Source organism: Petromyzon marinus, chromosome 77 (genome assembly GCF_048934315.1).
Source record: "Petromyzon marinus isolate PM22_M1 ecotype Great Lakes invasive population chromosome 77, UKy_Petmar_22M1.pri1.0, whole genome shotgun sequence".
NCBI lineage: Eukaryota > Metazoa > Chordata > Hyperoartia > Petromyzontiformes > Petromyzontidae > Petromyzon > Petromyzon marinus.
In genome coordinates, this window is record NC_133743.1 from 596332 (window position 1) to 610624 (window position 14293).

At 47.5% G+C, this 14293-nt stretch overlaps 1 protein-coding gene across 1 annotated transcript in view; it reads right to left on the reverse strand.

The window, feature by feature from the left end:
- LOC142907330 (chymotrypsinogen B-like) overlaps nucleotides 1–14293 on the reverse strand; it is a 34104-nt gene that overhangs the window by 7897 nt on the left and 11914 nt on the right. The window contains exons 4-5 of the mRNA XM_076056741.1: nucleotides 10411–10552; nucleotides 492–736 (exon numbers count right to left, since the gene is read on the reverse strand). Coding sequence (XP_075912856.1) covers nucleotides 492–736; nucleotides 10411–10552 — 387 coding nt within the window. The remainder of the gene's footprint in view (nucleotides 1–491; nucleotides 737–10410; nucleotides 10553–14293) is intronic.

The window sequence follows — 14293 nt, forward strand, 5'->3', positions numbered from 1 at the left end:
TAGCTGTACACTATACACTACATGACGTACACTAACCTACTAGCTATACACTATACACTACATGACGTACACTAACGTACTAGCTGTACACTATACACTACATGACGTACACTAACCTACTAGCTATACACTACACACTACATGACGTACACTAACGTACTAGCTATACACTACACACTACATGACGTACACTAACGTACTAGCTATACACTACATGACATACACTAACGTACTAGCTATACACTACACACTACATGACGTACACTAACGTACTAGCTATACACTACATGACGTACACTAACCTACTAGCTATACACTATACACTACATGACGTACACTAACCTACTAGCTGTACACTACACACTACATGACGTACACTAACGTACTAGCTATACACTACACACTACATGACGTACACTAACCTACTAGCTATACACTATACACTACATGACGTACACTAACGTACTAGCTATACACTATACACTACCCACCGTCGCTGCGCCTCAAGCCCAGCGCCTGGCAGCTGCGTCCCAGCGTGGGGCTCTGCTCGTGTCGACTGGGCAGGCACACCGCCTGGGCTGCTGCCGGCCCCAACGTGGCCGGCTGGCCCAGCCGCAGCATAGCGACGTCGTGGCCGCCGCCGGTCGCCGCGGAGAACTTGGGGTGGACCGCCACGGACGTCGCCGCCAGACGCTCGCCCGAGACCGTGGCGCAGATCCAGGTGTAGTTGTTGGGGCTGAGCGGACGTGCACGCGCGTACACGCACACACACGTACACACACACACGTACACATACATACACATACATACACACATATATACACATATACACACATACACACACATACATACACATATATACACATATACAAAGACAAAGACAAAGATCCCCCATATAGCCTTAACAGACTGTAGGGGCAAGTGCTGTTAGCGAGCACCTATGAAGGCCGGAACGGTACACGAGGGGGTGGGTGGCCAGCACCACGCCCGACCGCTTTTGTCTCCCTAGTGGCAATGTTTACACACCGCACCAGGTACTCATTTGAGGCTGAGTCGACCTAGGGGAGGCCCGGGACCGGTTCAGATAATCGTCACTGGTGTTGGCCATGAGCGGGAATCGAACCCGGGTCGCCAGGTTCATAGCGCAGCGTAGCGCTAACCGCTACACTATCGCTCCCCATATATGTGTATGTATATACACATATACACACACACACAAACATACACACACATACATACACGCACACACACACATACATACACACACATACACACACATACACATACAGGTACACATACATACACACGTACAACAACAACAACAACCGCCATTCGCCACTAAGTGGCGGTGACGTCACCACGACGCTTGTGCCAGGCCATGTGCACCCTGAGGCCACGTGAAGTGTTGAACGCCCGCTGGCAGAAGGTCACGGGGCAAACCCAGTTGCCACGGGTCGACTGACTGAGATGACTGGCTGATGCACCACCTGTGCCCCCTACTGTGCCAACCTGCTATGCTTTAGCCACCCGGCGCTCCGCTCGTTCTGAGCGTCGCTCCTCCGCCCTCCGTTGTTGTTGGAGGGCGACTACCTCCAACTGCCCAGTAGCGTCCTTCACGAGCCTCCTCCTCAGAGGCCGAACTTGACACCGCTGGTACCGGTCATCGGCAAGTCCACTCAGCTCCACGTCCTCCTGTACCATATCACTCCATCTCTTCTCTAGCCCGGACCGCGCCCGCTTAGCCCCTTCGATCGGGCCAAACAAAAGCTGTTTCGGCATGCGGTGGCTGGGCATGCGGGCTACATGACCCAGCCATCGCAGCCTTGCCCGCCGGAGGAGCTCACCGATGGGAGCTTGCCTAGATCTTTCAAGGATTTTTGAGCTCCTCACACAATCCAGTCTGGTTAAACCCAGGGTGGATCGTAGGCAGGCCAGCCTAAATGTTTCTAACCGGCGAAGATGTTCCATTAGGTGGGTCCACGTTTCGCAAGCGTAGAGAAGGAAGGGAATGACCGTGGCCGAGAAGACCTGAAGCTTAGTGCGGAGCGACAGACCAGGTAGCTTCCACACAGCGTTACGCAACCGATGAAAAGCTATTGCCGCTCGACTGATTCGGAGTGAGACCTCTGCTGTTAAACTGGAGCCAGACATAAGCACACTGCCCAGGTATGGGAAACTCTCCACTCTCTCCACAACTGCCCCATCACCGATTGGGAGTTGAGGGGGTGGAGTGTCCGATGGTACAAAATACCCAGGCAGGTGCTTAGTGTTGGTGGGGATGATGGTAAGGCCCCACCTCTTAGTGGCACGCTCCAGTCTCAGCAGCACGTCTCCATCTCCTCCTCTGAATGAGCAGCTATTACCAAATCATCAGCATACATAACGTGGTTGAGCAATAGGGAGCCATCCCTTGACTGCACCCGGGCATCGATCAGCCTCCCATTATATCTGTACCAAATGGAGATTCCCCCGGTACAGCTATTGAAGGTTTCACGAACTACGTGGTCAAAATAGATGTTAAATAATGTGGGAGCCAGAGGACATCCCTGTCGCACCCCAAGGTGTACAGGGAATGGCTCTGACTCCCGGCCATGTAGTTTTACCCGGGCCCGCTCACCATCATGAAGGTCCTTAATGATCGTGAGCAGAGGGTCAGGGACTCCAAAAGCACGAAGAACAACCCAGAGCCCAGGCCTACTGATGGTAACATAGGCCTTGACCAGGTCAATAAAGCAGAGATGTAGGTCTTGTTGGAATTCCCTACACCTCTGCTGTAGCAGACAGAAAATATGGCATCTGTGCAGGACCGCCCTTTCCTGAAACCGCATTGGGGCTCCGCAAGCCTCTCCTCAGCGTGCCTGGCAAGGCGATGTTGAATAATCCTTGCCAGGACCTTTCCCGGCACACTGAGGAGTGAGATGCCCCTGTTTTTGTTACAGTCTGTGCGGTCCCCCTTCTTAAAGAGGGGACCACCAGGGCATCCTTCCAATCCTGCGGAACCCGTCCAGTGGTCCAGACTGTTGTTATGATGTCATGTAGTGCAGTCTGTGCACAAACGCCACCCTCCCTCAGCATTTCGCTTGGGAGATCATCTCTGCCCGCTGCCTTTCCTGGTCTCAGACTCCGGATCGCCTTCAGTACTTCCTCAACAGATGGTACTTCAGCCAGCCACTCACAGGGGGTGACTTCTTCCAATATTTGAGGCACCGCAGCCTCAGCAGGGTCATCCTCACTTTGTGCCACGATGTTTTCCTGGCTGAGAGATTCTCCCTCCCCCAGGACCTCACAGAAATGCTCAGCAAATCTGCAAACCTGTTCCTGGGGGTCGGAGATTGGATCACCGTTTTTTCCCCTAATGACGCGCTGCAGGTTACTTTTTTGATGGAGTTAAATAGAGATTTGTGATCGCGGGCCACTGAGGTAGACTCCATCTCCTCAGCAACCCGCGACCACCACCCATCCTTGCAGCACCTCACGGCTCTCCGAACCTCCGAGTGAAGGCAGCGGTAAGCCTCCTCATTCTCTGACGTGGGATTCTGTAGCCGATGACAGTGGGCCTGTCGCTTTTTCTCAACCATCCTGAACACCTCTGTCAGCCAGGGTCTCAGGGGAGGTCTGGACCGCATTCCCAAATCAGCCATTGCAGCTGCATGAGTCACAGTCCTAAACCTTGCACATTTACCCTCGACATCAGGAGGAGTGGGGGATGATGCCAATCCCAGCCGCAAGCGATGATGAAATTCTCGCTTGCAACTTTCATCAGATAACTGAGACCAGGCCACGTTAGGTTGGAATGGGGTCCTGGGTGTACACCCACCACCGGAGTGGAAGAATGGCAGGTGCATCTTACAGATGACTAGTCGATGGTCAGAGGGCAGATTAGCTCCATGGTAGGTCCTGGTGTCAAGGCCATGGGTTCGCATCCGCTGGTCCGTCACTATGTAGTCCAGCAGATGTTCTTGCTTGGAACCGGCATGCATCCATGATGTTGTGTGGATGCGCTGATGCCGGAACAGCCTGTTGGTAATTACAAGCACATGGGCTGCAGAAAAATCTAGCAGCCTCCTACCGTTGTTATTGAGCTGATCTGGTCCATGCCCTCCAATCACTCCAGGCCAGGTGCCAGCATCATGACCAACTCGGGCATTGAAGTCACCCAACATGATGACTCTATCCCGAGGTGCCACTTTAGCCAGCAGCTGTGACAGGAGGTCATAGAAGGCATCTGACTCATCGGCTTTGCCTGCATCCCTCCACGGATGTTCGTCTTCGGTGGGGGACATAAGTAACCACGACCACCACTCCTCGCCTCCGGTTGATGGGAAGGCGAGCCCAAAGTAGCCTGGGGCTTACAGCTTCCCACACCTCACCGCCACGCTCTCACGCCCCCTTCTTTCTTTTGTTCAAAAGAAGAGCCACACCCTGTTGTTTGGCAGTCTGCTGCCCCAAGTAGAGGACTGTCCACTCTTCATGGTGGCAAGAGCCAGAACCGGCCCACCTTACCTCCTGAATGCCACAGAGATCCAGACGGTACTGGTCCAGCTCCCGACAGAGGAGTGGTAGCCTCTCCTCCGCAGTGAGTGTTCGAACATTCCACGTGGCCATCCGTAGTGGCTTTTCGTTGTTTCTGGATGAGCCCCGAGGATAGAGATTCAATCTCCTGGCTCCGCCAATTGGGGTTTGGCCATTAGACGTCATAGACGCCTGTCCCCCTGGGGCCTCGTGGTTTAGTGGTAATTAATTGAATGTGGAGGGGTTACCAGCCACTCGCACCCGTCCAGAGCCCTCGTTTAGCCACTGTGGTGGTCACAGACGCCATGAGGGGAGGAGCCAATCGGAATTGGCCCTCCCCCCACAGCATTGTCCACGACAGAGTTGCCCATCCGGCACCGCGAGGAGACACACACGTACATAGACACATACACGCGCTTACACACATGCAAAAACACATGTACACGAGTGCGACAGTTGGTTCTGGCATTTACGCTCGCGAGTAGGGAATTATTGTGCATATTCAGTAACTCGCAAATATGGGAAACTCGCAAATATAGGAATTGTATAATGAGGGATTAATGAACACATTGAGTAACTCGAGAATTCTGAAGGCGGACACAGCCAGGGATTAATGAACACATTTAGTAACTCGATAACTCAGGAGTGAGACACTTAGCGAGGGATTAATGAACACATTTAGTAACTCGATAACTCAGGAGTGGTACACTTGGCAAGGGATTAATGAACACATTTAGTAACTCGATAACTCAGGAGTGTGACACTTAGCGAGGGATTAATGAACACATTTAGTAACTCGATAACTCAGAAGTGGGACACTTAGCCAGGCATTAATGAACACATTTAGTAACTCGATAACTCAGGAGTGTGACACTTAGCGAGGGATTAATTAACACATTCAGTAACTCGATAACTCAGGAGTGGGACACTTAACGAGGGATTAATGACCACATTTAGTAACTAGATATCTCAGGAGTGGGACACTTAGCCAGGCATTAATGAACACATTTAGTAACTCGATAACTCAGGAGTGTGACACTTAGCGAGGGATTAATGAACACATTTAGTAACTCGATAACTCAGGAGTGTGACGCTTAGCGAGGGATTAATGAACACATTTAGTAACTCGATAACTCAGGAGTGTGACACTTAGCGAGGGATTAATGAACGTATTTAGTAACTCGATAACTCAGGAGTGTGACACTTAGCGTGGGATTAATGAACACATTTAGTAACTCGATAACTCAGGAGTGTGACACTTAGCGAGGGATTAATGAACACATTTAGTAACTCGATAACTCAGGAGCGGGACAATTAGCCAGGGATTAATGAACACATTTAGTAACTCGATAACTCAGGAGTGGGACAATTAGCGAAGGATTAATGAACACATTTAGTAACTCGATAACTCAGGAGTGTGACACTTAGCGAGGGATTAATGAACACATTTAGTAACTCGATAACTCAGAAGTGTGACACTTAGCGAGGGATTAATGAACACATTTAGTAACTCGATAACTCAGGAGTGTGACACTTAGCGAGGGATTAATGAACACATTTAGTAACTCGATAACTCAGGAGTGGGACAATTAGCGAAGGATTAATGAACACATTTAGTAACTCGATAACTCAGGAGTGTGACACTTAGCGAGGGATTAATGAACACATTTAGTAACTCGATAACTCAGGAGTGTGACACTTAGCGAGGGATTAATGAACGTATTTAGTAACTCGATAACTCAGGAGTGTGACACTTAGCGTGGGATTAATGAACACATTTAGTAACTCGATAACTCAGGAGTGTGACACTTAGCGAGGGATTAATGAACACATTTAGTAACTCGATAACTCATAAGCGGGACAATTAGCCAGGGATTAATGAACACATTTAGTAACTCGATAACTCAGGAGTGTGACACTTAGCCAGGGATTAATGAACGTATTTAGTAACTCGATATCTCAGAAGTGGGATACTTAGCGAGGGATTAATGAACACATTTAGTAACTCGATAACTCAGAAGTGAGACACTTAGCGAGGGATTAATGAACACATTTAGTAACTCGATAACTCAGGAGTGTGACACTTAGCGAGGGATTAATGAACACATTTAGTAACTCGATAACTCAGGAGTGTGACACTTAACCAGGGATTAATGAACACATTTAGTAACTCGATAACTCAGGAGTGTGACACTTAGCGAGGGATTAATGAACACATTTAGTAACTCGATAACTCAGGAGTGTGACACTTAGCGAGGGATTAATGAACGTATTTAGTAACTCGATAACTCAGGAGTGTGACACTTAGCGTGGGATTAATGAACATATTTAGTAACTCGATAACTCAGGAGTGTGACACTTAGCGAGGGATTAATGAACACATTTAGTAACTCGATAACTCATAAGCGGGACAATTAGCCAGGGATTAATGAACACATTTAGTAACTCGATAACTCAGGAGTGTGACACTTAGCGAGGGATTAATGAACACATTTAGTAACTCGATAACTCAGGAGCGGGACAATTAGCCAGGGATTAATGAACACATTTAGTAACTCGATAACTCAGGAGTGGGACAATTAGCGAAAGATTAATGAACACATTTAGTAACTCGATAACTCAGGAGTGTGACACTTAGCGAGGGATTAATGAACACATTTAGTAACTCGATAACTCAGAAGTGTGACACTTAGCGAGGGATTAATGAACACATTTAGTAACTCGATAACTCAGGAGTGTGACACTTAGCGAGGGATTAATGAACACATTTAGTAACTCGATAACTCAGGAGTGGGACAATTAGCGAAGGATTAATGAACACATTTAGTAACTCGATAACTCAGGAGTGTGACACTTAGCGAGGGATTAATGAACACATTTAGTAACTCGATAACTCAGGAGTGTGACACTTAGCGAGGGATTAATGGACACATTTAGTAACTCGATAACTCAGGAGTGTGACACTTAGCGAGGGATTAATGAACACATTTAGTAACTCGATAACTCAGGAGTGTGACACTTAGCGAGGGATTAATGAACGTATTTAGTAACTCGATAACTCAGGAGTGTGACACTTAGCGTGGGATTAATGAACACATTTAGTAACTCGATAACTCAGGAGTGTGACACTTAGCGAGGGATTAATGAACACATTTAGTAACTCGATAACTCATAAGCGGGACAATTAGCCAGGGATTAATGAACACATTTAGTAACTCGATAACTCAGGAGTGTGACACTTAGCCAGGGATTAATGAACGTATTTAGTAACTCGATATCTCAGAAGTGGGATACTTAGCGAGGGATTAATGAACACATTTAGTAACTCGATAACTCAGAAGTGAGACACTTAGCGAGGGATTAATGAACACATTTAGTAACTCGATAACTCAGGAGTGTGACACTTAGCGAGGGATTAATGAACACATTTAGTAACTCGATAACTCAGGAGTGTGACACTTAGCCAGGGATTAATGAACACATTTAGTAACTCGATAACTCAGGAGTGTGACACTTAGCCAGGGATTAATGAACGTATTTAGTAACTCGATATCTCAGAAGTGGGATACTTAGCGAGGGATTAATGAACACATTTAGTAACTCGATAACTCAGAAGTGAGACACTTAGCGAGGGATTAATGAACACATTTAGTAACTCGATAACTCAGGAGTGTGACACTTAGCGAGGGATTAATGAACACATTTAGTAACTCGATAACTCAGGAGTGTGACACTTAGCCAGGGATTAATGAACACATTTAGTAACTCGATAACTCAGGAGTGTGACACTTAGCGAGGGATTAATGAACACATTTAGTAACTCGATAACTCAGGAGTGTGACACTTAGCGAGGGATTAATGAACGTATTTAGTAACTCGATAACTCAGGAGTGTGACACTTAGCGTAGGATTAATGAACACATTTAGTAACTCGATAACTCAGGAGTGTGACACTTAGCGAGGGATTAATGAACACATTTAGTAACTCGATAACTCATAAGCGGGACAATTAGCCAGGGATTAATGAACACATTTAGTAACTCGATAACTCAGGAGTGTGACACTTAGCGAGGGATTAATGAACACATTTAGTAACTCGATAACTCAGGAGCGGGACAATTAGCCAGGGATTAATGAACACATTTAGTAACTCGATAACTCAGGAGTGGGACAATTAGCGAAGGATTAATGAACACATTTAGTAACTCGATAACTCAGGAGTGTGACACTTAGCGAGGGATTAATGAACACATTTAGTAACTCGATAACTCAGAAGTGTGACACTTAGCGAGGGATTAATGAACACATTTAGTAACTCGATAACTCAGGAGTGTGACACTTAGCGAGGGATTAATGAACACATTTAGTAACTCGATAACTCAGGAGTGGGACAATTAGCGAAGGATTAATGAACACATTTAGTAACTCGATAACTCAGGAGTGTGACACTTAGCGAGGGATTAATGAACACATTTAGTAACTCGATAACTCAGGAGTGTGACACTTAGCGAGGGATTAATGGACACATTTAGTAACTCGATAACTCAGGAGTGTGACACTTAGCGAGGGATTAATGAACACATTTAGTAACTCGATAACTCAGGAGTGTGACACTTAGCGAGGGATTAATGAACGTATTTAGTAACTCGATAACTCAGGAGTGTGACACTTAGCGTGGGATTAATGAACACATTTAGTAACTCGATAACTCAGGAGTGTGACACTTAGCGAGGGATTAATGAACACATTTAGTAACTCGATAACTCATAAGCGGGACAATTAGCCAGGGATTAATGAACACATTTAGTAACTCGATAACTCAGGAGTGTGACACTTAGCCAGGGATTAATGAACGTATTTAGTAACTCGATATCTCAGAAGTGGGATACTTATCGAGGGATTACTGAACACATTTAGTAACTCGATAACTCAGAAGTGAGACACTTAGCGAGGGATTAATGAACACATTTAGTAACTCGATAACTCAGGAGTGTGACACTTAGCGAGGGATTAATGAACACATTTAGTAACTCGATAACTCAGGAGTGTGACACTTAGCCAGGGATTAATGAACACATTTAGTAACTCGATAACTCAGGAGTGTGACACTTAGCGAGGGATTAATGAACACATTTAGTAACTCGATAACTCAGGAGTGTGACACTTAGCGAGGGATTAATGAACGTATTTAGTAACTCGATAACTCAGGAGTGTGACACTTAGCGTGGGATTAATGAACACATTTAGTAACTCGATAACTCAGGAGTGTGACACTTAGCGAGGGATTAATGAACACATTTAGTAACTCGATAACTCATAAGCGGGACAATTAGCCAGGGATTAATGAACACATTTAGTAACTCGATAACTCAGGAGTGTGACACTTAGCCAGGGATTAATGAACGTATTTAGTAACTCGATATCTCAGAAGTGGGATACTTAGCGAGGGATTAATGAACACATTTAGTAACTCGATAACTCAGAAGTGAGACACTTAGCGAGGGATTAATGAACACATTTAGTAACTCGATAACTCAGGAGTGTGACACTTAGCGAGGGATTAATGAACACATTTAGTAACTCGATAACTCAGGAGTGTGACACTTAGCCAGGGATTAATGAACACATTTAGTAACTCGATAACTCAGGAGTGGGACACTTAGCCAGGGATTAATGAACGTATTTAGTAACTCGATATCTCAGAAGTGGGATACTTAGCGAGGGATTAATGAACACATTTAGTAACTCGATAACTCAGGAGTGTGACATTTAGCGAGGGATTAATGAACGCATTTAGTAACTCGACAATACGGTGGGAAAACTCGCGAAATCCCGAACTCGAGGTGGCCTCTAGGTGACAATTCTGGGGACTGCCGTGACGAAGGCCCCGGGGCTGACCTCTCCAGCAGGCAGCTCGCCGCTGTCACCACCCAGGAGTTGGACAGCAGGGAGCCGAGGCACTGCAGGTCGTCCCCAAGCCTCGTGATGGTCACCTGCCAGGGCCAGGCGCTCAGGACGGACGCGTTGGCGATGCCGCAGCCTTGCGGGAGGGTGGCGGAGATCGCATCGACAGGAAGGGGTGCGGTGAGTGGGTGGGTGGGCGTGGTGGGTAGGGTGGGTGGGTGGGTGAGTGGATGGGGTGGGTGAGTGGATGGGGTGGGTGGGTGAGTGGAATGGGGTGGTTGGGTGGAGTATGTGAGTGGGTTTGTGAGTGGGTGGAGTATGTGAGTGGGTTTGTGAGTGAGTGGGTGGGTATGTGAGTGGGTGGGTGGGTATGTGAGTGGGTGGGTGGGTATGTGAGTGGGTGGGTGGGTGGGTATATGAGTGGGTGGGTGGGTATGTGAGTGGGTGGGTGGGTATGTTAGTGAGTGGAGTGGGTTGGTGGAGTATGTGAGTGGGTTTGTGAGTGGGTGGGTGGGTATGTGAGTGGGTGAGTGGGTGGGGTTGTTGAGTCTCTCTCTGTGTCTCTGTGTTGTCTCTCTCTGCTTGTGTGTCTGTCTGTCTCCGTGTCTATGTGTGTGTCTCTCTGTGTGTCTCTGTGTGAGTCTCTCTCTGTGTGTCTATGTGTGAGTCTCTCTCTCTCTGTGTCTCTGTGTGAGTCTCTCTGTCTCTCTCTCTCTGTGTCTCTCTCTGTGTGTCTCTGTGTGAGTCTCTCTCTGCTTGTGTGTCTGTCTGTGTGTCTATGTTTGTCTCTCTCTGTGTGTCTCTGTGTGAGTCTCTCTCTGTGTGTCTCTATGTTGTATCTCTCTGCTTGTGTGTCTGTGTGTCCTTGTTGTGTGTCTCTCTCTGTGTGTCTCTGTGTGAGTCTCTCTCTGCTTGTGTCTCCCTGTGTGTCCATGTTGTGTGTCTCTCTCTCTGTGTGTCTCTGTGTTGTCTCTCTCTGCTTGTGTGTCTCTCTGTGTGTCTATGTTGTGTGTCTCTCTCTGTGTGCCTCTGTGTGAGTCTCTCTCTGCTTGTGTGTCTCTCTGTGTGTCTATGTTGTGTGTCTCTCTCTGTGTGTCTCTGTGTGAGTCTCTCTCTGCTTGTGTGTGTCTCTCTGTGTTGTCTCTCTCTGCTTGTGTGTCTCCCTGTGTGTCTATGTTGTGTGTCTCTCTCTGTGTGTCTCTGTGTGAGTCTCTCTCTGTGTGTCTCTGTGTGAGTCTCTCTACGTGTCTCTGTGTTGTCTCTCTCTGCTTGTGTGTCTCCCTGTGTGTCTATGTTGTGTGTCTCTCTCTGTGTTTCTATGTTGTGTGTCTCTCTCTGTGTGCCTCTGTGTGAGTCTCTCTCTGCTTGTGTGTCTCTCTGTGTGTCTATGTTGTGTGTCTCTCTGTGTGTCTCTGTGTGAGTCTCTCTCTGCTTGTTTGTGTCTCTCTGTGTTGTCTCTCTCTGCTTGTGTGTCTCCCTGTGTGTCTATGTTGTGTGTGTCTCTCTCTGTGTCTACGTGTGAGTCTCTCTCTGCTTGTCTGTCTGTCTCCGTGTCTATGTTGTGTGTCTCTCTCTGTGTCTCTGTGTGAGTCTTTCTCTGCTTGTGTGTCTCCCTGTGTGTCTATGTTGTGTGTCTCTCTCTCTCTGTGTGTGTCTCTGTGTGAGTCTCTCTCTGTGTGTCTCTGTGTGAGTCTCTCTCTGTGTGTCTCTGTGTTGTCTCTCTCTGCTTGTGTGTCTCCCTGTGTGTCTATGTTGTGTGTCTTTCTCTGTGTGTCTCTGTGTGAGTCTCTCTCTGCTTGTGTATCTCCCTGTGTGTCTATGTTGTGTGTCTCTCTCTCTGTGTGTCTCTGTGTGAGTCTCTCTCTGTGTGTCTCTGTGTGAGTCTCTCTCTGTGTGTCTCTGTGTTGTCTCTCTCTGCTTGTGTGTCTCCCTGTGTGTCTATGTTGTGTGTCTCTCTCTGTGTTTCTATGTTGTGTGTCTCTCTCTGTGTGAGTCTCTTTCTGCTTGTGTGTCTCTCTGTGTGTCTATGTTGTGTGTCTCTCTGTGTGTCTCTGTGTGAGTCTTTCTCTGCTTGTGTGTCTTCCTGTGTGTCTATGTTGTGTGTCTCTCTCTGTGTGTCTCTGTGTGAGTCTCTGCTTGTGTGTCTCTGTGTGAGTCTCTCTCTGTGTGTCTCTGTGTTGTCTCTCTCTCTGCTTGTGTGTATCCCTGTGTGTCTATGTTGTGTGTCTCTCTCTGTGTTTCTATGTTGTGTGTCTCTCTCTGTGTGTCTCTGTGTGAGTCTCTCTCTGCTTGTGTGTCTCTCTGTGTGTCTATGTTGTGTGTCTTTCTCTGTGTGTCTCTGTGTGAGTCTCTCTCTGCTTTTGTGTCTCCCTGTGTGTCTATGTTGTGTGTGTCTCTCTGTGTGTCTCTGTGTGAGTCTCTCTCTGTGTGTCTCTGTGTGAGTCTCTCTACGTGTCTCTGTGTTGTCTCTCTCTGCTTGTGTGTCTCCCTGTGTGTCTATGTTGTGTGCCTCTCTCTGTGTTTCTATGTTGTGTGTCTCTCTCTGTGTGTCTCTGTGTGAGTCTCTCTCTGCTTGTGTGTCTCTCTGTGTGTCTATGTTGTGTGTCTTTCTCTGTGTGTCTCTGTGTTGTCTCTCTCTGCTTGTGTGTCTCCCTGTGTGTCTATGTTGTGTGTGTCTCTCTCTGTGTCTACGTGTGAGTCTCTCTCTGCTTGTCTGTCTGTCTCCGTGTCTATGTTGTGTGTCTCTCTCTGTGTCTCTGTGTGAGTCTTTCTCTGCTTGTGTGTCTCCCTGTGTGTCTATGTTGTGTGTCTCTCTCTCTCTGTGTGTGTCTCTGTGTGAGTCTCTCTCTGTGTGTCTCTGTGTGAGTCTCTCTCTGTGTGTCTCTGTGTTGTCTCTCTCTGCTTGTGTGTCTCCCTGTGTGTCTATGTTGTGTGTCTCTCTCTGTGTTTCTATGTTGTGTGTCTCTCTCTGTGTGAGTCTCTTTCTGCTTGTGTGTCTCTCTGTGTGTCTATGTTGTGTGTCTCTCTGTGTGTCTCTGTGTGAGTCTTTCTCTGCTTGTGTGTCTCCCTGTGTGTCTATGTTGTGTGTCTCTCTCTGTGTGTCTCTGTGTGAGTCTCTGCTTGTGTGTCTCTGTGTGAGTCTCTCTCTGTGTGTCTCTGTGTTGTCTCTCTCTCTGCTTGTGTGTATCCCTGTGTGTCTATGTTGTGTGTCTCTCTCTGTGTTTCTATGTTGTGTGTCTCTCTCTGTGTGTCTCTGTGTGAGTCTCTCTCTGCTTGTGTGTCTCTCTGTGTGTCTATGTTGTGTGTCTTTCTCTGTGTGTCTCTGTGTGAGTCTCTCTCTGCTTTTGTGTCTCCCTGTGTGTCTATGTTGTGTGTCTCTCTCTGTGTGTCTCTGTGGGAGTCTCTCTCTGTGTGTCTCTGTGTGAGTCTCTCTACGTGTCTCTGTGTTGTCTCTCTCTGCTTGTGTGTCTCCCTGTGTGTCTATGTTGTGTGCCTCTCTCTGTGTTTCTATGTTGTGTGTCTCTCTCTGTGTGTCTCTGTGTGAGTCTCTCTCTGCTTGTGTGTCTCTCTGTGTGTCTATGTTGTGTGTCTTTCTCTGTGTGTCTCTGTGTGAGTCTCTCTCTGCTTGTGTGTCTCCCTGTGTGTCTATGTTGTGTGTCTCTCTCTGTGTGTCTCTGTGTGAGTCTCTCTCTCTGTGTGTCTGTGTGAGTCTCTCTCTGTGTGTCTCTGTGTTGTCTCTCTCTGCTTGTGTGTCTCCCTGTGTGTCTATGTTGTGTGTCTCTCTCTGTGTTTCTATGTTGTGTGTCTCTCTCTGTGTGTCTATGTTGTGTGTCTCTCTCTGTGTGTCTCCGTGTGAGTCTCTCTCTGCTTGTCTGTG